This window comes from Balaenoptera musculus, chromosome 3 (genome assembly GCF_009873245.2).
Source record: "Balaenoptera musculus isolate JJ_BM4_2016_0621 chromosome 3, mBalMus1.pri.v3, whole genome shotgun sequence".
Taxonomy (NCBI): domain Eukaryota; kingdom Metazoa; phylum Chordata; class Mammalia; order Artiodactyla; family Balaenopteridae; genus Balaenoptera; species Balaenoptera musculus.
In genome coordinates, this window is record NC_045787.1 from 61,648,132 (window position 1) to 61,671,806 (window position 23,675).

The 23,675-nt window shown below is 38.8% G+C and overlaps 1 protein-coding gene and 1 long non-coding RNA gene across 5 annotated transcripts in view; one reads left to right on the top strand and one right to left on the bottom strand.

Moving 5' to 3' along the window:
* The window catches only part of JMY (junction mediating and regulatory protein, p53 cofactor), a 71,845-nt gene extending 62,710 nt beyond the window's left edge, over nt 1-9,135 (top strand). For all 3 annotated transcript variants that reach the window (XM_036847657.1, XM_036847658.1, XM_036847659.1), the window contains 2 exons: nt 266-573; nt 4,850-9,135. In XM_036847657.1, the coding sequence (XP_036703552.1) occupies nt 266-570 (305 nt within the window). In that variant the 3' untranslated portion in view covers nt 571-573; nt 4,850-9,135. The remainder of the gene's footprint in view (nt 1-265; nt 574-4,849) is intronic.
* LOC118892757 lies at nt 578-22,898 on the bottom strand. 2 transcript variants are annotated; one of them, XR_005019339.1, is made up of 6 exons: nt 19,428-22,898; nt 17,745-18,171; nt 16,987-17,182; nt 15,671-15,754; nt 10,697-10,829; nt 578-728 (listed from the first exon to the last, which is right to left on the bottom strand). It is a non-coding gene; the product is annotated as an uncharacterized LOC118892757 (long non-coding RNA). The 2 variants fall into 2 exon arrangements; XR_005019338.1 differs by having other exon boundaries at nt 17,745-22,898.
* Nucleotides 22,899-23,675: the final 777 nt, after the last annotated feature.

The following is a 23,675-nucleotide window of genomic DNA, read 5'->3' on the forward strand; positions in this document are numbered from 1 at the left end:
CCCCAGTCTGCTCACTTCTCTCACATGGGAAATGATAGGAATACCAGTAATGCCTGACATGGAATTTGGGTCTTGGAATTTTTTTTTTTTTTTAAACAAGCATAATTAGTATCCCCTGTGTTCTGGCAATGTTCTGTCCATGCTTCATGGTCCCTTCTGTAGATGTGTTTTTAGCATCCTGGGCTATCACAGTCCTAAAGTCTGGAGGTTACACAGTTCCTGACTCTTAAGTGCAATCATAATTGTTCTCTTTCATTTTCTAAAGTGAGCTCACCCATGGATGAGGTGCTGGCTTCCTTGAAGCGTGGTAGTTTTCATCTGAGAAAGGTTGAACAGCGAACTCTGCCTCCTTTTCCTGATGAAGATGATAATAATATCTTGGCACAAATAAGGAAGGGGGTAAAATTGAAGAAGGTACAGAAGGAAGTCTTGAGAGAATCCTTCACGCTTCTGCCCGACACGGACCCTCTAACACGGAGCATCCATGAAGCTCTTAGAAGAATCAAAGAAGCATCCCCTGAGTCAGAGGATGAAGAGGAGGCTTTGCCTTGCACAGACTGGGAAAACTAACAAGTAAATGGTCTTACTTTTCTTCAGTAGTGTTCAGTAATACAGCTTTTGTATTGGATGATGAGGTCTGTTATATTTCATTGAATCTGAGGTTCATTATTTATTATACAGCTCAGTTATAGCCTGGATCATAACTTCAGGTTTTACTTCTGTAGTTTCTGGAAACGTAACAAAAAAAGTACTTTACAGAGATGTTCCTGGGTAAATGCTGTGTTTTTTTATATCCTGCTCATTAAAAATTTCTTCAGTACAAGCTATATCCCAAGTAAAAAGTATAGTCTTATTCTAGTAAAGTGACAGCCTTATTCTAGCTTCAAAAAAACAGAAAAGGCTTTTTCTAACTTAGGTATTTCAGTTGCAAACTGTTATGCATATTGAATTTTGATGCTTTGTTAGCTGCCCACAAGGGAATCTAGAAAAGTCATTGCATTGTCAGATTATTTAGCTTTCTAAGCCTTTAAAGTTTATCATTTAGGGCTTATTGTAATTACTGCATTGTCTAGATAAAATGGCAGCTGACATATATAAAATGGCAGCTGACATAATATACATATCTTATTGAGTCCCCTGTGGGAATTGGTACACATTTGGCATTCTCCCAAGGTAATACAGAGTTGTCCCCCACTACGCTTTAATAAGCTAATTTATATAGTTATGTGGCACAAATTATGCTAAATACATAGAATTGGTAAAGATAACACATGCTATAAATCAAATAGTATATCGAATTACTGATGACCATAATTGAAATATTATTTGTGCAGAATATAAAGTATGCAAATATATTCTACTAATCATTATGCTCTTTTTTTTTTTTTTTTTAGTGGGAATTATTTATTTATTTATGTATTTATTTATGGCTGTGTTGGGTCTTCGTTTCTGTGCCAGGGCTTTCTCTAGTTGCGGCAAGCGGGGGCCACTCTTCATCGCGGTGCGCGGGCCTCTCACTATCGCAGCCTCTCTTGTTGCGGAGCACAGGGTCCAGACGTGCAGGCTCAGTAGTTGTGGCTCACGGGCTTAGTTGCTCCACGGCATGTGGGATCTTCCCGGACCAGGCCTCGAACCCGTGTCCCCTGCATTGGCAGGCAGATTCTCAACCACTGTGCCACCAGGGAAGCCCTCATTATGCTCTCTTGATGGAATATGTATCTATGGGCTTTACTAAAGGGGGAAGTAGGTGGGAGTAGGTAAAGGAAGAATCACTGTGCCTGATCTTAAGAACTACCAGGGGGAGCTTATTAAAAATGCATATTCATGGCCTTCACTCCCAAAGATTCTGAAAGAGTAGAACTGAGTAGAACTATATGTAGGCATACATCTGGATTTTAAAGACTTATTACAAAAAGATAAAACAAAACCCAGAAACTGTGTCATTAGTTTTTAAAATATTGATTAAATGTTGGAAGATACTATTTTGGATATATCAATATTACTAAAAGCAGTTTTTACCCTTTTGGGCATGGGTCCATCAGGAAAATGTGCCTATTCCACACTCCCCAACTCCACCTCTCCCCACCAGCATCTGCACTGTAGCTTAACAGAAAGCATGAAAAATCTTGATAAGTGGTTGGGTGTTAACTTTAATGTGCTCTAACCAACATTTGATAGTAACACTGTCTGCCATGGCCATGGGTCTTGGGACTGTTGGCACCCTTTTTTCCTGTTAGTCGTAGAGGCCTTAATTATCGGTCACTTACTGTTTTTGGATCCCCAAATAATTTCAAACTATTTGTGCTTGTACATATGTACACCATGCTTTGTAGAGGAATGTAAATGTGTCCACTCAAGTGTGTGAGTGTGTCTAGAGACTCAGGTGTGCCTGACTGGGAATCTTTCCCACACTGGATGACTGTAGATTGTGTCCCACTTCACAGTGCTTGCTACCTCTTGCCTTGTCCCCTTCAGCATGTAGCTTCTCAGTAAACCCCTAAACCTATGCCAAAAACTACCATGTTGGCACTGGACCTTCACATAAGCATGCATTTCATATATTCAAGTAGCTGGGATGTTATTTATAGCTTTTGGCTGCTAATTTAACCTTATGTCAGGTGTTAAGAATATGTCCATAATGAATACCACTCTGAAAATTGCCTAAAACCTTCCCTTTTTTTGGCTGATTGTTCATGGCTGGTGTATGTAGTATAATGTTGAGAGGAACAATGAAATACTGCCAGAAAATGCATGCACTGGGATAGTGGCAAAGTCACTGAAGACTAAATGTATCCTACACCAGAAGCAAACCAGACTAGTTGTGATCCCTGCCAGCTGAGCAGCCATTGATAAAGAGCTATCTATCACTGCCTGTGTGTGGTCTTAGGGAGTCTTTTTTTTTCTTTTTTTAATATTTTATTTATTTATTTATTTATTTATTTATTTATTGGTCTGTGCTGGGTCTTAGTTGCGGCATGCGGGATCTTTTTAGCTGCGGCATGCAGGCTCTTAGTTGTGGCATGCGGGATCTAGTTCCCTGACCAGGGGTTGAGCCCGGGCCCCCTGCACTGGGAGCGTGGAGTCTTAACCACTGAACCACCAGGGAAGTCCCTAGGAAGTCATTTTTAAAGGCTCTGAACTTTTAGACACTTTTCTACAGATGGCTAAAAAGGGTGTAATTTGTATTTCCTATTAATTGGTTTCTTTCTTATAGATTCAAAATAATTAATGTAATTCCATACTTGTTTTTGAAGAACTAATTTCTTAAAACTTCATGAAATAAAAACTGAGGGTCCTGGACATGTTCAGCCTCATCCTCCTCTAAAAACTCATCTCAGACCAGCCGTAGGTAATAGTGTCTTTGAAGGGGATTTCTAAACATAAGGAAATATATATATTTGTATAGGCTTTTTATTATTTCTAACTTGTTTCCTGTGGGGTCCTTCTTAAACTCATAAGTAACTATAAGGGAGATGCAAGAGGGAAGAGATATGGGAACATATGTATATGTATAACTGATTCACTTTGTTATAAAGCAGAAACTAACACACCATTGTAAAGCAATTATACTCCAATAAAGATGTTAAAAAAAACAAAAAACAAAAAACAAACAAACAAAAAAAAATAAGTAACTATAATGATGGTGTCCAACAGAAATATAATGTGAGCCACATTAAAAAAGTTAAAAGTGATGGGTGAAATTGATTCTAGTAATATTTTACTAAATGATATATCCAAAAGAGTATCTTGTCAATATCAAATTCCACATTGTAGTTTACTTTTTTTTTTTTTTTTGGGTACTGAGTCTTCAAAATCCAGTGAGTATTTTACACTTACTAGTAGCACCATCTCAATTTGGATGCCAAGTATTCATTGGTTAAATTGAATAGTCGTACCAAAACAACCAAGTTGTGCTTAATGGAAAAGTATTTTTTACAAAGTTTTAGATTTTAAGTCCAATTCAAATCAGTTTCTCAGTCACGCTAGACATATTTCAAGTGCTCAAAAGCCACATGTCAGCTTTTATCTGACAAGTAGGCCATATATATGTTTCTCCTGTGCTGTGGGTCAGTGCATGGATCTCGAACACAACTATTTTGAATTTTACAAAGTCCTCGTAAAATCATCCATTTAAAGACAGTACTAGCTCTGTCCTCTAAATCTCAATTATAATGACAACTCTCTCTGGTGTATTTTAAACTTGCCATTTGATAGTTCTTATTATACTGGCAGTTTTGAGGCAAAGATTTTAGATTGTATTTATCTTTTTAGTGTATAGTTTTGACATAAAATGTTAAGAGTAAAAGGAAGAAAAGAGAAAGTGAATCTAACGTACAACCTTTTTAAAAAACTCTTTTCCCCAGCTTTATTGAGAATAATTGGCATACATCACTGTATAAGTTTAAGGCGTACAGCATGATGGTTTGATTTACATATATTGTGAAATGATTACCACAGTAGGTTCAGCCAACATCCATCTTAAAGAAAAGAAAGAAAAAGGAGAAAAAAAACATTTTCCTGTGATGAGAACTCTTTAGGATTTACTCTCTTAGCTACTTTCCTGTATATCACACAGCAGTGTTAACTATAGTCATCTTGACATATGACCTTTTAACAGTGATCAAAATCAAAATCCATGTTCAAATTTTGTTTTAATTTTTTTTTAAGAATACAAACATATCCTTTTGTAAGATTTTTTTATATAACATCTATATAGAAAGGTCATTTGAAAGAAAAAACCATCAGTGTTCATACCGGATTTTGTGAAAGGTGTGAGGGAATATATATACATACTGTCTTTAATAGGCTGTCCTTTTTAACATACAGTATTACTTTTGTTTGTAAACAGGTGACTCAACAGAACGAAAAAAATACCTACAGTTGAACATCGGCTCTTACAAAATTGTAAACGTGGTTCCACAATTGGATTCCATTAGATCCAAAGTGTATTGGCTCAGTGGTGTGAAAAAGGAAGCACAATCGGCAAGTTACCACTTTTCCAGTCATCCCAACAGATGGTGGTTAACATGAGTTTTAGATGTGCAATGTTCCTGACTGCAACGGAGAAAAGGCCTTGTGAAGATTCCTGTTTTTTAAGCACCTTCCCCACCTGTCTACCCATTTACATCCTTGTAGTGGCCAGTAAAGCTAGGGGTCGCTATGAGTTGGAAGAACACTGGGTTGACAGATCTACTGTGAGCTGCGTTGAGATTCCTTTGAAATCCATCGTTCAGTGCACTGAATAGTCGTCTGCCCAAAATACAGAGCTTCTTCCATATCAGCTTAAATAGTGTGACATTCTGAAAAAGAAGTTAATCATGATAGCTATAGGGCAGGAATTGGAAGAAATCAGATGGAAATGCACTGATAATTCCCACATTACTCATCTCCAAAGGAATTTTCATAAAGATGTTCTACAACATCTGAAAAGATACATAACCATGGAGATACACCTATAAATGTGTTTACCACAAGGTGATGCATTTAACATGGCCTATTTTTAGAAGCCCACACACTTACAATTTGTAAGGTTTCAGAGTAAAAATTTCCATGCTTTTAAATAGCCCTTCATAACTGTGAATTTATAATAGTTTGAATTTTATGTGCAGCATTGTTTATGAGAAGCAATACTTTGTAATTTGATATTTCAAATTATTTTTAGTCTTTTTGTTTGAACTATTGCTTGATTACTATAACAACATGACTTTCCTATTGAGAATCAAAAATCAGGATTCAATAGTAGGAATGCAGATCTTAAGTCTTTTTTAACATGCACCATTTGTTTTTATTTTTATGCTCCACAATGGAAAAAAAAAAAAACATGCTCTACAAATGTACAGAAAGTAGACAGGCAGAAAAGCCTCTTTGGCTGGCATTTCACTATCTTCACATGCTTGGAGTTGAATTTTGGGAGACAGCCTTTGTTATCGTCACTAAATTCTTAAACATACGTATGTAGCTCTAGGTGCTGATTTTGCTGTAATGGAGTCCTGAAGAATGCATGGGGCCGATACTAATTCTCAGCAGGACTGTTGTGGGCTTGAATGAAGGTAGATATGTTGGACCCAGTTTACAGTACTCTGTAGAGTGTAATTCTGTGTAAGACAGGTCTTGACCATTATATGAATGGCTGACATACCAAAATGAACTTTATTTCTTATGAGGCAGTTCTCTGGCCTAGACCCAGAAAGCAGTCCTGAAGTAAAAGCCCTCAAATGTATCTGAATTAGTGATCCTGAAGGAAAAAAATGCTCACACCTTTGTTACTTGAAAATGTTATTTCCTTTGAAATAATTATGGAGAAAATTTTCTGGCAACAGGTTATATAAAACAAAATCTGCTTAAATGTTGACTATGTTTATTGATGAGAATATGAGCATTTTCACAATATATTGGCTTTATTCTAGCATCATTCTTACACCTTGTCTGAGAATATTAGAAATACAGATCTAATATAAAGTTAATGTCAATCCCCTGATTACAGTGGGGATGGGTTGTAGATTTTTGTAACACACCTTCAGTAATGCATTGAAACATGCCTTTTAACCTAAAGAATGATTGATTAGATTGATATATTTGAAAAAATTTTTAAAGCAAATTTGCAAATCTTAAATCATGTATCGATTTTATGCCTTTGGATGCTTGTTCATAACGGTTTTTTCAGTTTTGTTTCATTTATTGACATTTAGAAAAATATAGGAGGATCTTATGTCATTATTGACAGCAGAAGCACTGGAACCTTAATATGTCTAGAGGAAATTGCTACCCACTTAGTGTTGCAGCCGGGATTCCATTAAGAGACAATGCTCACTTTTAAAGGGTCCTATAATCTGTTTTCCTGAGCCATGTTGTAATAAGTCTCTAGCAAAGAATGCAGGGTGTTCAGATCTGCATGAATCCTTCAGGAGTGCATCCACAGCTGGAAGCGTACCCCACCACAGCACTCCTTGAAGGTTGTCCTCACACTTGTAGAGCCTCACTAGCAACCCCTATGCTCATTCTCTGGTAGCAACTTTCTCTCCAGCACATCCACTTCCCTTCCTCTGGATTCAGGTTCCTCCTTCCACAAAATTACATGTTACTGTAGGTCATCAACCTTTGGAGTTCTCACAAATATTAGAATTTCAGATAACTACAGTCCATGTGTCCAGTTGAATCTACATGATAATTAAAAAGCAGTTTCAGAGCCCAACAAAAATTGTATAAGCATGGTTTCCTTCTTATCCTTGCCCCTAATAAAATGAGCATCTTTGTCCTTAGTATAAAATTTGTATATATTGTTATGATGGTACTTATATATGATCATGTTTCCAGTTCCAAATCTGCCTGTACTACTTATATGGTTTAAAATACTTGACAGTTATATTTCTGTTAATGTATCATTTCTGTATCAAGAATCTACAAACAGCTGCTTGCTTATGCTGAATCAATTTAGAAGTTAATTTACCAATCTCGTCTCAACTGCAGTATACTTAAAATAGGGAAACAAGTAGATGATGACTTGGATGTTTGGTGGTTAATGTTACTGCTCACTTGAATGTCAATTTTGAATATTTCTTCTACTAATACAACTAAAATTATGTATATATAATCAATGTGGCCTGTATAGAAAAGGTATTCCTAATGATTTAAAATCCTGGTGGTACTGTAGGGTAGCAGTCTGAGGAGGAAATACCTGGCTAAAGAGGAATTTTAAAAGATGAGAATTGCTCACTTCATGTATATTTTATAGGCTTATTGAGTTTGTGAGCAGTATAAAAACAATCATTCTTTAGTTCTTCATTGTGGAACTGAGACAGTTCTATAAAATGCACAGCTGTAACAGTTGATCAGGTGTAGTATTTCCACAGTGAGAATATGGGGGCTTTTCTCATTATGCGAACCCACAGAAAATTTTCTACTCTGTATAATGGGGGTGGGGGGAGCCTTGTTTCTACGAAGCTGAACTATGTAGCAATATTTGTTAACATGTGGCATGACGTCTCTATGTCATAAAATGTGATGTGTTAGATTGTAAAGCATACTTTGGCCATAGCAGACACTAAGAATTAAAACTCTTGTATCAGTGGGACAAAAATCAATGGGCAGTACCCTCTCTGTTCGGAATGGGACCAGTATACAATTAATACAATTTAAATTTATACATTCCCTAAGACTCCATTTTTAAATTACGTTCATTGCGTGTGTGCATAAGGAAAGCTTTTCTTTCACTAAATACAAGCTTGTTTTTTTAACCTTTATAAGTTAATTATTATGTACTTAACATCAGATACCAACCTGTAGAGTGCTAATGGGTCCCTAAAGGCCTTATCAGGGAGTTGAAATTTCATATACTTATACCAGGTTATTTGTAAAAAGTCTTTTTGAACAGCTGTAAAACATTTAAAAACTGTGGCAGATGCATTGTTAACATGCATCCATTTGATAGTGAAAGCAGAAACCTGAACAAGTTTTACCTAACTCTTGCACTGAATTTAAATAATATAAAATTAAATGTGCATTTTAAATAGATTTTATTTCCCATTTATTGCTTAGCATAGAAGAACAACTATGCTTAGTGTTAGAGGATTGACCACAAGATTGATTTTTAGATGGAAGAGAGGTAAGAAAGTAGAAGCACCTTACTATTGGAGCATGTTGCATTCATTTAGTGCTACTGAACAATTCAGTAGTTATTTCTGAACTTTGCTGCAAAGTGCTCTTTATTTAAAGCACATTAAAGTCTCTGCTTAATTGCTTTGTAAAATGAAGCAATGGTATTTTTTATCCTATAAATATAGTCTAATTTAAAAGTTTTTCCTACAAAATGAGTTTATATTATTGCCTAAACTATCATCTATGTAAAGGATTTTTAAAGGCAAAAGGGAGTCTGGATTCCGTGTGTGTGTGTGTGTGTGTGTGTCTGTCAGTCTGTTATAAATGTTTGCCCATTGAATTATTTCAAAGATATGTTCATTCTAAAATTTTCTGTTTTACCCACAGTAAATGTTCAGCTTGGTATTTGAGGGACTTAATTGATGGAAATCCAAATTCATGTGTCTCTCCCCTTCTCCAGACACATTTATTATGCCACTGTAAGGTGCATGTACAGGAAATACTTCTGAGGCTGATATATTAAATATTTTATCAATGTTATGCTGAATCTCAAAGCAGTCATTTATTTTGAGGGTTAAGAGAAAGTTTTGGGTTTTTTGGTCAGGTATGACTAAGAGAGGCTCCAACTGGTGAGTTAAGGAAAGTCTGTGGTAAGTGATTTGAGATGTATACTAAAAAGGTGTGGGTGTTGGTTAAAGAGTTCAGTTTTAACAAGGGAAGTTTTTTTTTCTTTAATTTGCATGTTCTATGGTTAACTATCAAAGAGTGCAACAGGTTATTCCAGCTTTTCCGAGTACTAATTATATTGGTTTTAAGAATTCTTCATAATCACAAGATGACATTTTCCCTTCATTTGTGACCAAAGAAGGGTAGACAGTACAACCCATGCAAGTGACTTCTGACTTCTTCGACTTGGACAGAATCCCCACTGTTCCATTGAATTTCTTATTGTACTATATGTCTTGCAAAGTGTGAAACCATAATATATAATTTATGAAAAATCGAAGGCTACAGATCCTTTTGCATGAATAAAAGCCCATTAGGGTGAATGAAACTGATATGTTCTTTTAGCCTTTCTGGTTAAATGAAAATTTTAATGGCAAACCAATTCACCACTTACTAGCTTTGTGCAATATTAAGCAAAACACTAGCACACTGTGCTTGGCTTTTCAGGATGGCTTTAACACCGTTACACTAAATGGACAGTGTGCAAAATGTATTGTAAGTGACAACTCTTGCAAATTTACAGTACTTAAATATGCTCAGTTAACATTCTAAAGTATTAAAAGTACAAAGAAAAAAAACTAAGCAAGCATTTAGAGCAATACTATGAAATCTCCAATAATGGTTTTGACTGTTGCCTTTTGCTCTTTAGTGCAACTTTCTGCATTGTAATTATTGTATCGCTTTGTATTTCATGTTTTTTACACCCACGACTTCAAAGTACTTGTACACTAAGTATTGCAATCACCTTTCTCTTCTTGTACATGCAATATAACAACATACAGTTTTGGTGCTTAACAATATTCCTTTTTTTCTTTAATAAAAGATATTTATTGAGTTAAGCTCATTTTGTTTGTTTAAAATAGCAATGGTGGTATATAATGTCACTTCATTTCTAATAAGAAGGAGCATAGCAAGTTGTGCATTTGTTACAACATGATGAACAGGATTCAGACTCTCCACCCCTGTACTTCTGCCTCTTCCCGACCACTGTTTGTAACAAAATATGGTTTAGAAATGTTGACCTCCAAAGTTGGAAGGTCCTTAAATGCCTTTCATTTTAGCAGTCAATTTGTGATCATCTAAATTGGGGGAGATTAAGGGAGACATTTCTCCCAAGGAAGGGCCTTTCTTCCATGTATTCCCTCCATAAATATATCTGAAACTAAACAGAGGGCTTTGATTACTAGATAGTTTTTCTGTGAGAGTTTAGAGAATGGACTTAATAGAAGTGCTTTAGCCAAACTGATAGAATCACCTTCTGCCTCAAAATGAGTTAGTTAATACATTAATTCAGCTCTCAACACAGTACACCCTAGTCCACCCTTGTGAAAATCATGCTGTGGCTGGTTTGGAATGGGCTTACTGGGTGACTTACCAAGACAGGAGAAAACCTCTCCTGGAAATCTAGGCCCTGTGGAATTCCTTAGTCCTTTGTGATTCCGTCGTTCATCCTGACCTTTGCTGAGCTCTGTAAACTGGTTGAAACTTCATTTTTTTGCTACAGGAGTCTGTGTGGAAGAGGTTTAAAATTCTTTGGTGCAAACCCACCAGAATACCATCGCATTCTGTTAGTTACTGAAGTTTAAGCACGTTTCCCAAGCGCTCTGTCCCAGTGCCAAGTGGATACCTTTCCCACAGAGACCCACAACTTGTTGCTCACCAGAAACTTAGTTCTTCCTCACTGCTAACATATTCTCCAGATCTCTACTAATAATCTTGCTTGATCACAAGAGCTCACCAGTTTTGTGCTCTCATCGTTCTCTGAACTCAACTATTTGTCAGCTTAACCTCTGACAGACTGCTGACCCATTAATTCTTCTACAGAGTTCAAGCGGGTCCGTCCTCTAATCACATTCACTTCCTACTTTCCCTCATTCCTGCCTCTTCCACCTGCTGTTCCTGTTGCTGTGGAGGGTTTCATAATACTCAGGACATTACGCATCTTTCTTCCCTGTCACCAATTCCAATGGCCAAGCCTTGCGGTAGAGTCCTGGGCTTCCTGGCTCCATGCTGGTTAAGGAAATCGTGCACCAATGCCACAGGGCGTTCTGTGGGCCAACTTTGGTCTCCTAAGTCTACCTCTAGTATCTGCATTTTCATGCTCAGCTCATGCCTTTCCACCTGCACGTTTCTAAAATGCTGTTCTTAGACCTCATCATAATCTAAATTCCGTCAAGTATGTTCATTTGGAAAGCACATAGGCAGTATGTGTCTGGCCCTCCTTGTCTGTCAACATTCTTAATCAGAACATTGAAAGGAAAACAAGACATGAAAGGAAGAATCACAGAATCTGATTTAATCTTCACAATTCAAATGAGGCACAAGAAAAGGGTTAGATATTAAACGTGTCTGGGGTGACAACTACTGAGTGGCAGGGAGCTTTGCTTTAAACACTGCCCCACCCAATTATCTCCCACAGCATCTTCAACTTCCTCTTAACCCTAACCCTGTAAGGTGCAAGTGGCGCTTCAGATGGTCTGGAGAAGAGCACTTCATTCTAGGCTAAAACTAGGCCTGAGTCTCCTATGTTGAGATGTGCCAGAGAAACACTTGATCACTAAACATTTTCAAGAAGAATAAAAACAAAGAGTATCAAAGACATCAAGATGCAACTTCAAATAATATTCAAGTAAAGTCAGTCCAAAAAAAGCTATTAAGTTCAAATCTCTTCAGAGGCAACTTATTTTAAGACATGAATGAGTTACATAGCAGATTCCTTTGAAGTGCTTTAGGTGTAACATAGTGCTATTATGCTCTGTGGATTTAGGAACTTTGTTCCCCAGAGCGTAGTTCCTGCAGGGAGAGTCATGGGGACATATATATCCCCACATAAAAACTCCTAGACCATTATTTGTCTCACTTCCAGTGATGTCTCAAGAATTTCAGATGCTGGGGTGTTCTCTTAGCCTCAGCAGCTTATCTGTATTCATGTGCTTCTAGAGCTAGAAAATTCCCGGTGACTGCAGCCAGGTTGAGTTGTTTCAACCCTGAATAAATGTCTTAGTCTATCTCTGTGGTTATCTGGAGGCCTTTTATATTGAAATAATATTTAAAAGTCCTTTTATCAAGTTATAGCAAGTCTATGAGTATGATAATGGTTTTTGAGGAAAAGCCTTAAGCAACTAAAGCCACTGGCCAATTTCTGTCAGAATAGTTTACCACCAAGAACAATTAAAAAGTTACTCATCCCCAAGGGCATTGAACTTCCTCCACTGACAGATGTTTTGTGTAATTGAAGATGATAGATTGGCAAACCTCAAAGAAACCTTAGGTTGTTTGTAACCATTTTCCAATGGAAAGAAAATGAAGTCTAGCAGGAATCAATCAGTTATTCCTAAAACTTCTTAATGAAAGAGTTAGAATAAGCACTACTCTGAATTATTTTATTTTGCAGATATTCTACAGTGTGTAAATATATATTTAAGCTAGAACAGTAAATTAACATTATTGACTTGGGAGAGGAGTGAGATGAGGGAAAGTAGCCAACATGGGCATTTTGCAATATAATCTTATTCAAAATTACATTATGCAAAAGCCACACTATGGCTCTATGGTGGAAGTAGTCCAGTTGGCAAAAACATCCCATAAATGTTTTAGGCCAAAATGATCTTTTTCATGCTTAAAGACCCAAACCTCTGGAATCTTCTTTACGTAAAAGTTCAAGTGTTCCAGTGGCTCAAATCTCAATTTAAAAATTCTCTGGTCTTACCTACAGGCCACTTTGTGACCCACCTCTTGTCTGAAATAGGATGGCCTATCCGGGCAAGTGTGTGGGTCAGGGCCAGGTTTTTGAAACAGAAGGTTAACTCTTCCAACAACCATCAGAAGATGCAACAATAAATTCACTGTGACCCAGAACTTGCTGAAAGGTTTTTACATTTCAATTATGAGTTTCTCTAACGTTATCTAAGCTTTGGTATTGCATTAAGGTGAATCATCAGAAGGTAATACGTAGAATATTATCTCCCCAACTCCAGCAATTCTTTCACTGCACTATAAGCAATATTTCTAGACTTTCTTCATAACCCTTTTCTCTATCTTCTTAGTCTCACCTTTCCCCATGGTTCTAAATGACATTTGTGTCATAATGATTCCCAATTTTATCTGGCCTATACCTCTTCTCAGAACACTGGATCTGTATGTATTCAGCTGCCCCGTGATCTCTTCATTTGGATGCTTCATGCAATTTCAAGTATAACATGTCCAAAATGGTTCCCTTGACTCCTACTCTATTAAAACCTGGACCCAATCCTTCTCAGTTTTATCTTTTCTTTCTTTCTTTTTTTTTTAATTCATCCAGTTCTGGAATTCGGAACCTGGAAGTTATCCTTGCTGCCCTTCTCACCCTCATCCTCCATATCCAACGAGTCCTATCAACCCTAACTCCATTTTACATCTGGCATACATCCACTGCTTTCTCTGTCCCTAACCCCTACACTGGTCCAGACCACATTCATTTCTCAAGTAGGATACTGCAGTAGCCTCCTAACTGATCTTTCACTGCCACTCTTGTCTCCTTCCAACTTATCCTCCACTCAAAAGTGGTGAGATCATGTCTCTCCACTGCATAAGACCCTCCAGTTACTTTCCATCACACTTAGAATAAAATCTGAATCTCCTTCCTATGGACTATAAGGCTGAATGTGATCTGGCCCTTCCTATCAGCCTCATGGCTTACTGAGCTCTAGCATTGTGTATAATCTCTCTCTTACCTTAGGGCCTATGCACAAACTGTCCTCTTTCTAGAATTGTTCCTTGTTTTAGTATGGCCAACTTCGTTGTGTCCCTCAGAATTCATATGTTGAAGTCCTGACCCTCAGTATGTGTCCTTTTTTGGAGATAGGGTCTTTACAGAGATAATCAAGTTAAAATAAGGTCATTAGGGTGGGCTGTATTCCACTATGACTGGTATGTTTATGAAGTGGGGAAATTTGGATATAGACATGTATAGATGGAACATTATGGGAAGAGACATAAGGAAAATATGGTCACCCAATGACCCAGTTGAAATATGTGTATCCTTGAATCAGACGACATATGCAAGAATGCTTATAGCAGCATTCTTCCTAATAGCCAACAACCAAACAACCCAAGGGTCCATCAGCTGATGAATGGACAGTTGTAGTATATCCCTAAAATGTGGTATAGTTAGACAATGGAGTACTATAGAATAAAAATGAACACAGCTACACAAAATAATTTGGATGAATTTCACTGACATAAAGTTGAGCAAAAAGCAAAAATATCTAATACATGATTCCAGTCAAAGTTTTAAAAAAAATACGCAAAACTATAGTATTTAGGATATTATTTAGGTGGTTAAACTAAAAGAAAGAAAAAAAAGATGATTGGCACAAAAGTCACGATAATGGTACGTTTGGGGAGAGCAGAGCTTCATGACCAGAAAGGAGCATACAGAGGGCTTCTGTGGGGCTAAGCTTTTCTTTCCTCACCAGGGTAGTGGTGAGATGGGGGTTCGCTTTATAATAATTCAGTAAGCTATGTGTTTCTGCTTTTGTATTTTTCTGATTATGTATTACATTTCCAATAAAAAGCTTTTTAAAAACCCTAGAGTTCTTTTATTAGCATTCTAGAAATTGCTTCTAGAATTCAGTTGCCAAAAACTTTTTTCTCTGCAAAATAATGTGCATGCTTGCTCTACAAAACAATGAGAACCATATAATCTAACATTTCACTTTTTAAAATTAGTTGACAGTAAATCAGAGCCAAATTTAGTGCTCCAATGGAAAAACCAACTCATCTCAGACTTCCGGTCTACACAGCTTCCTTTAATTGGCTCTGTGTGTGTATGCATGTGTGTGTGTTTTAAACGCTATCTCTAGGTGTTTTAATATTGTAAGTTTCCTCTGGGGAAGTAGGTGGGAAAATCTTTAGAAATTTCATCAGATAGAAGAAAAAGATTTTGCAACAGAGCATGGCATAGTGGTGAAGAGCAAGGACTCTTGAGACTCTAGCCATGTGAATTTGGACAGATTACTCTCTGTGCTTCAGTTTTGTGTTCCAAAGGGAGAGACAAATAATGATATCATCTTCATATGGTTGTTGTACGGGTTAAATGAGTGCACAGAAGAGTGCCTGGCACATATATGAATGTTAGCTATTATTACTCGGAAGATCTGATACCAAAATCCTTCACAAAGAACTACAAAGATTTGAGTAACTTAGCAGCAAGGACATCTGAGAGTAGAATAGATGCTCCTGGATAATTTGAAAAAGCAGCAATAACCATATAGATTTCCTTCTTCAATAGAACATAATTTTACTTACATGACACAAAATGAATATTACGTAACAGGCAACATTTTAAATTAACAACAAAAATCCTTACCTTCATGTTTACTCTTTGTAGAAAGAACTGGGTGAAGCTGAAAAAGTCAGAATTTCAATTTTGACTTTCTGTGGAAAGGCAGACCTAAAGAATCAAAATATAATCCGAAGTTATAAAGAATGCCAACATACTTCCAGTTAAATATGGTGGCTTGAAACATGCCTTTATTGATACTCCCTCCTAAAGCCCTAACATGACAGTAAAGGAATAAAGAACAAAAGAGGAGAAAATTATGGACAAAAAATGTCCAGCCTTTGAAAGATGTATGGGAGGTAAATGGCTTAAGTGAGTGGAGGGAGCTGACCTGAGAGTGTGCAGTGAGACACTTGAGGGGCCGGCCGAGTCCTGAGGGGTGTGGCACCACTGGGGGGGCGCTGTGTTCTGTGAAAGGTGGGGGGGAGGTATCAGGTGAAAAGAAGGAGAGTGGTGGGAGTCTCAAACAGGAGCAAGAGACCTTCCCTCCCCCCACCTTCCAGACCCTCCTTTCCCACAGCAAGAGTCTAGAAGTTCATTCCCTGGATAAACTGAGCCAGGGAAGATCTAGACTCAAATAGCAGTCCAAGAGGCGGGCAGAGGTAATGCTGAACACTGTAGGATCGAGTTACAATCTACCTTCAGAATCACAAGGCCCCTGGCCTCCTCCTCCTGCCTGGTTCTGAGATGGCTCTCAGCTAGGCATCTATACCCTCCCAGAGGAGTCTGGAAGATCCCTTTCCGGAGAAACTAAATCACCCCAGAGAAAAGACCAGCACATGTTAATATTTGGGTGTGAGGAGAGATGGAGATTATCAAATGACAAAGCTGGCCTCCCACCCAATCAACCTACCCCCAAAGCCACCAGTCCACCAGCTCTGCCCTCTTGGTCCCCTAGAGCTCCCAGGGTCTCCCTGTAGAATATGAACAGACTGCTTTGAGTCACACACATTTTCGGAAAGTCCCCACACAATAGACAGAGACCAAAACAAACAAGGTAACTCAGAAAACAGACAATTCAGGAAGTAGTAGGAAAAATTAAAATTAATTTTGTCAGAAAAGTAAGGCAAAATACTACATCCATGAAACAAGAATGTGTTGCAATAAAAAGGAACCATCTGAGAACAAGGGATGACACTGAGAAACAAAAACTCTGACAGCTGACATTACACATGCAATACAAGGTTTAAAAGATAGGCGAGGAACTCTTAGAGCTGAATAAACAGCTAAGGAGATAGAAAAGATAGAGGATCGATTCAGCTAATCTAATATCTGATTAATGCCAGTAAGAAGGGAGAAGTGGAGGGGAGAAAATTATTAAAGAAACCATACTATAAACTTACTGCTTTGTTTGCCACAGTTTGAGTTGGTTTTTCTTCCGTGTGCAGTAGAAGGATTCTCAGATGGTCCTCTAAGGAGCATTCCAGGAAGATGAGGACTCAGAAATGTTCCCCAGAAAGGACGACATAGAGGTTACTGGTTACCTTGGAGAGAGCACTTTTGGCAGAGCAGTGTGGGCAGAAGCCAGAGTGGAGAAGTCTGAAGAACAAATGGAAAGATAAGAATGGAGATAATTCATGAGCCCACAATTCTTTCAGAAGTTTTTCAGTGAAGAGGGGAGAAATCAACTGATAGGTCTAAGGATTAAGGGTGGATTTTTTTTTTTAAAGGTAAGAGACACTAGAACATGCTTGTGTGCTGATAAAAAAAAAAATAGTAAATAGAAAGTAAAAGTGACTTGAAATAGCAATTGTATTCCTGTCTCTTAGGTAACCAAAAGACTACATTTATAATTAATAAATCAATAGAAAATGGAGAAGAAAATTAATTCTGTACTTCAGGTGGCCCAAACACCTTTGACCTCAATGATGGGAATGATTTAAATTCAAAGGATTAGAGGAGGTGGGGAGAATATGTGTTCTTCGTTGTTTTTTTTTTTTCAAGTACCCATCTCAATTCTCCATGATTGTATGTAGATTATATAATCTATTCTGGTCATTAATGAACTTTCTAGAGAAAGTTTCAGCTCTTCTCCCACAGTTTTTCAATGATTTCTTGTGTCACTGCTACACTGGTTTGATTAGACCATTAAGGCCAGTACCTTATTATCCACTTGCTCAACAAGGAATTCAGCGCTGACAGATGCCCTCGTGGACGCACAGGTGTCGGCAGTGTGAGGGGGCCTGTCCCTCACGGTGCTCAGTGGCAGGAGGCACTGGGTACAGGGTCAGACCTGCCCACCCACGGTGCCCACACACGAAAGGTGTGTCCCGCAGCCACGGCACAGCATGGCCCTCAGGACAAGACAGAGTGACCCAGGAAACACCACCACGGGGAAGGGTGGGCCCCAGCACTGCCGACACCCCCAGGACGTGCCGTCGCTTGGTGATCCAGGAGCCCCCCCACAGAAGCAGGGGCCGCCGATGTTGCTTCTTCGGCTTGGGGTGATTCCAACAATCCGAAGTCTTCTTCCAGAAGTTACTGTCCTAGTCATTCTACCAAACTCTACAACAGACCTTCTGCAGAGTCTGCGGGAAGAGCAAAACATGTTACCAGTGCACCGGCCAACCAAAGGGCCAAGGCCATGCTAAGTTACACCGCTATCATCTTTGTCTCCCCTGCACCAGCACCAGCTGGCAAGTGCCATCCAGATACCACTGGGAAGCAACCTCACGACCCCCGAGGGGACGTCTCGGCCCCGTGAAACCCCATGCCTGCCCAGGCGCCAAGGGGTCAGATGCAAGAAGAGGAGGTTGCCAAACTGCCAAACTGTAGTTTGGAAATTAAAGCCATATTAGACTGGGTGGTAGTGGAGCTTCCAGAAAGGCCTAATTTACTCCCTGGCAGTGGCTGCTTCTGACGGCAGAATCTGACTCAACTGCAGTCAAGAATCTGCTGTGATGAATGTTCTCTCTGTATGAAATATCTGCTATTTCAACAGCGATCAAGGGGAAATACATGAAGAGTAAAAGGAGCGGTAACGAACAAGAAGCACTTCCCAGTCACAGAGAATGCTTCTACCCAAGAAATAATTTTATTCTATTTCTGCAAATGCAAATAAGAATGGAAATTTAACATGGTCATTTCCACCATGGAACAGGCTTTTGTAATTGCTGCCAAGTTCTACAAGAATCATAAATGCCTTGCATTCATTCCCGTGCCGAGGTTTGCTCCTTACATTTCCTCACAGTAGGCCAGAACTGAGAATTTGCTGCTTTTCTCTCAGCTAGAATCCAACCACTTTATAGCTTTCATTAAAAAAAATAAAAAATTTTTAAAAATTAAAAAAAATAAAGATGCAGCAGGCTAATTAAGCTCGGATTTAGGATCTGGCTAGAGATTTTGGGTTGTACTTTTTCAATACGTGAGGAGCCACTGTATTAAAGTGGAGAGACTCCCGGAGAGCAGTGATTTTTAGTCCTGCTTGTGCTTTGTGTTCTCAGGCGGGTCACTTACGTTCTCTGGGCCTCAGCTTCCTCCTTTGGGAAGTTGGACAGGAGAATCTCTGAGGTTCCTTCCAAATCTCACATCCTGTGATTCTACAAGTGGTGCCAACTAAAATCGGTCGCCCCATGTAGCCTATAAAGGAAGAATATGCCCTACAGCTTTCTAGTTTTTCTGAATAGACATTCAAAAAGTAGAATGGAATCCACTCCTGAGTAGACCCGTAAATACCACCTCGGGCAGAGTGAAGGAAGAAATCGGTATGAAGGAGCCTGACTTGCTGCAAAGACAGGAAGCTGCGCACCACCATGTACTTGCCTTTGTTCGTGGAGCAACATACCTTGCTTAGCTCCCAAGGCAGTTCTTTGTTCTGGGCTTTACCTGAAATCAGAAGATAAATTCTTTTCCTACAAATTCATACATGCTGCCCAGAAACTAAAGGGCTTTCCAGAATGTTTAAGAATATTTTGGGTTTATCAATCCTTTTTTGATATCATGGCCCCTCAAAACTTTATCCGCTGCCCATTATGTATTTTCTTCAAGCCTCAGATTGAACAGTCAAGAGCTTACAAAACAATTTTCCCTGATAACTTTGAGAAACAATTTACATGAGTTGTATTCATTTAAAGTGCGCATTTTGATGAGCTTTGACAGTTGCATCCACCTGTGAAACTACCGTCACAATCAAAATACAGAACATTTCCCTCCACAAAAAGATCCCTTGTACCCTTCTGCAGTCCACAAGCAAGCACTGACCTGCCTTGTGTAACTGTAGTAGATTAGTTTGCATTCTCCAGAATCTTACATAACCAGAATATACAGTATGTAGCCTTGTGTCTGGCTTCCTTCATTCAGCACAGTGAGATTCATTTATGTTATTGCATGTGTCATTTTGTTCCTTTATATTGCTCAATAGTAATCCATTGTATGGATGTACAACATTTTGCTTATTCTTTCATCTATTAATGGGCATTTGGGTTGTTTCCAGTTTGGGGTTTTTGGGAATAAAGCTTCCTGTACAAGTCTTTGTGCAGACATGTTTTTATTTCTCTTGAGTAAGTAGCTAGGAGTAGAATGGCTGGATCATATGGTAGGTCTATGTTTAAAGAAAGGTCTTAATTTTTTGAGACAATAAATGACTTGCAGGCCCACCTTTGCCCTCAGGTGATAGAAACCTTAGAGTTTCTTTCGAAGCAATGATTCTTAACCCTGTCCTCTTAATGGAATATTCTAGAGATGGAAGAAGAGGTTGGAAGGAGTTATAGAGCATTTCCCTCATTTGCAGAGGAGGAAACGGGGGCCTGGGGCGATGAGGGACCTGTCAGAAGCAGAGTTGCAGGGCGCGTTAAAGATTTTGGCAGGTCCCACGTGTATGAAGAACACTGAATGGCAAACACAAGTGTGTGGAATTGTGTGCAATTGTTCATGGAAGGAAATGTCAGGAAGAACTGCATAGTCCTAAGACGTGGCTCGTATTGTCAGAGTCTGAAATGATCCAGTCATCGTTTATAGTGGATGACATACCTCTTCTACCTAGAATCTGGTGGGGAAAAAGATCGTTTTTAGCATGAGCTTCTGACCAAACCCCAGAAGCCCCTGGGACTTAACAGATGTGCAGAGAAGGCCACTTCTCCCAGGCCAGCACTGCCCACCAAAGGGCTGGGCCCTGCTGAATTGGAGCAAATCGACACCTCTATCGGCACAATTTTACACCTTTGCCAGATGCAAAATCACTAGTAATGAACTTTGCTTGAATTCATTCAAGGGGAATCCAGTGTGGAAATATTTTTTCTCTTTTTCATTCTTGTTTGCAATAAAAATGGAATAAAACCATTAACTGACCACATCTCTTTCTTAATCCAAAACATAAGGCTAACAAAATTCTAATTTAAAAAAATCAGTTCATGTCTGCTTTCTGTTGTCACTTGGAGGGATATTTGTAAAATCATCTTTAGCAGTAACAACAAATCATTTTAGACGGGACGCCACTGGATGCATGACATTTTAAGTATTGCAATCAGGTAGATCAGAAAGCGCTTATTTCATGGAAAAAAACATGTCATTTGCAAGTACTTGACCATAACCCAACAACGAATAAAATTACTTTCATTCCTCTCAGAAAAAAAAAACTTTGAGAATTTGTGATATGAAAAGAATATATTGGTCAAGTCTTTCTTGCTATGACTGTTTTTCCTGATACACAAAGTGAAAAGAATTGGAATGAATTCAAAAAATTCTTTGACCCAAATAATAAAGAGGGAGAAATAACAGCTTATTGAAAAGTGTTATCTTTACCACATTTACAAATTTGTCAGTTTTCTCAAAGGGAGCCCAGGCTCTGCAAAGAAAACAAAAGCCCCCATCATCACGTAGCTGGTTTCAGAGCTGGAAGATTAAGTTGATTCTCAAAAGCATTTCTAAGGTTTTCATGCTGCTCCATGCTGCATGTTTTTAAGGAATTCTACATATCCTGGCTCTGAAGAGCCGCTGCCAGCTCCCAGTCTGCAACGAAAACGGTCTCAGTGTTTGGACAAGGCGGAACCAAAATCTTCATTTTGAAATCTGTGGATCCCAGCAAGGCTGAAGTGGAAGGAGTTCTTTACTAGAGAACATGTCTGGGGAAAGGCTAAGAAGGTTCTCTAGGCGGAGGAATGAGGGAGTGTCATCACCTTTGCTACTACTGACCCCTCATTTGACCCCGACTCCAGCAACCCCGGGACTCTTTCCAGAGGGAAGAGGAGACAGGAACAGGAGTGCTCTGTAGTAAGAGCACTAAGCTTCCAGAACCCCAAGGCCTGCTTTTCCAAAAATCTGTCCCTGAGGCTCCTCTGAGTCCACATGAATTAGTCTGTCCTGGCACAAGTCGGAAGCTGTATTTGGAGTGTTGTTCAATCACGGCATGCAACTTCCTTGTATGCGTTTCCCCCATTCTGTATAAAGTAGGCATCTCAGGAATCAAGGCATTAGATGGGAGCTGTGAATACTGTATGGATTCTTAGCTTTGTTTTTTTCACCCCAAAGTTACAGCACAGTCTTAGGATCAGATGATAAATCAGGCAACAAAAAGGACTGAATGAGTCACGGTCAGCAATTTAGGAATCTTCCTAAGGACCCTGCCCTGGAGACTCTAGCAATAGCCACCAAGCTCCAATCTTGTTACAGCCTCTTAAGTAAGCAGTCACTCCATTTTTTAGATTATCTTTCTGCCTCTTTTTCTCTCATTGTTGAGGTTGGCAAGGAAAAACATGCCTCTTAGAGGAAAAAAGGAGTTAAGCCCATCTGAGTTCAGACTAGATTCCACTCTTTGCTAGTTATATGGCGTTGGGTGACCACTGGTTTCCTGGGGTCCCTGGGTGCTATTCTGTGAAGCAGAGCCACTACTGCCCTTCCCAGGGCTGTTTTAAGGACCAAATGACCTGACATGTCCAGGGCCCAATACACACTCTGTGGTTAATAAAAGTTCTTACTCTCCTCCCCTGAAGCTATTGCTCTTTCAAACAGAATGCAGTCAATTAAAACTAGAATTATAGGTTTGAGACATCTTGGTTTGACAATCAAATCATTAGCCAAAAGGAGAGTTTGGACCTTTTTTCTCCTTGTTGGGGTCCAAGCTGGTATTTAGCAGGCATTGGCTGAGGAACCAGGCTACATTAAGTCCTGTGATGAGCCTTATTCAAAGGAGAGTTTCATCCAACTTTCAGTTCAGGTGGCTCAGCGCCATGTAAGTTGGGAGAATTAAAGCAATGGTGATTGGTGACTGCATTCTAACCTGGCATATGTGGCTTAAAGGTTAACTTAGTAGCAATTTTTGGCAGGACTCTTGGGGAAAAATTTTGTCTTGACATAGTCTCTTTCAATCGTTCCGTCTTCACCTTGGAGGCAAGCCTTGTATCTTCCTCACTGGTGATGGTAAAAGTAGATCCTGACACCTAAAAAAGACGTGATAGTCCAAAAGATGTGACAAATGAAAGCATGCCCACAGTTATGAACCTAGCACCGTACATATGCTATTATTTATTTTTGTTGAGTTCTTGCTCATGATAGTTCAACAGTCAGAGCAAGAAGCTTGTTATCAGCTCTGACATGAGATATGGAGAAAAAAATTTATATCAATGACATAAGATTAGTGGCCACTATTCTAACCAACGTGCCATGACAGATAAGCAGAGCTAACAGACAAAAGAGGAAAGCTAATTTTATCACTTCACTGGGGTTACCTTGTCTTCTTAAATGCTCTATAACATAAAGCAATCACATGTTTAAGTTTTGCTATTGTTAATATATGGGTTGACTATAGAGAAAAAAAGATTCTCTGAATTATTCAACAGAATGAACTTTGCAACTAATAAATGAAGACAGTTACTAACATAGACCAATGGTTAGCCTTAGACATACAGGTTAAAAAAACCCTGCAAAATTATGATGACATAGCTTTTATTTTTTTGTAGCTATTCTAATTCTTGCCAAACTCAGAAAAAGATTTGAAGTAGCTTACTATAAAAATATAAGTACCAGGACTTCCCTGGCGGCGCAGTGGTTAAGAATCAGCCTGCCAATGCAGGGGACACAGGTTTCACCCCTGGTCCGG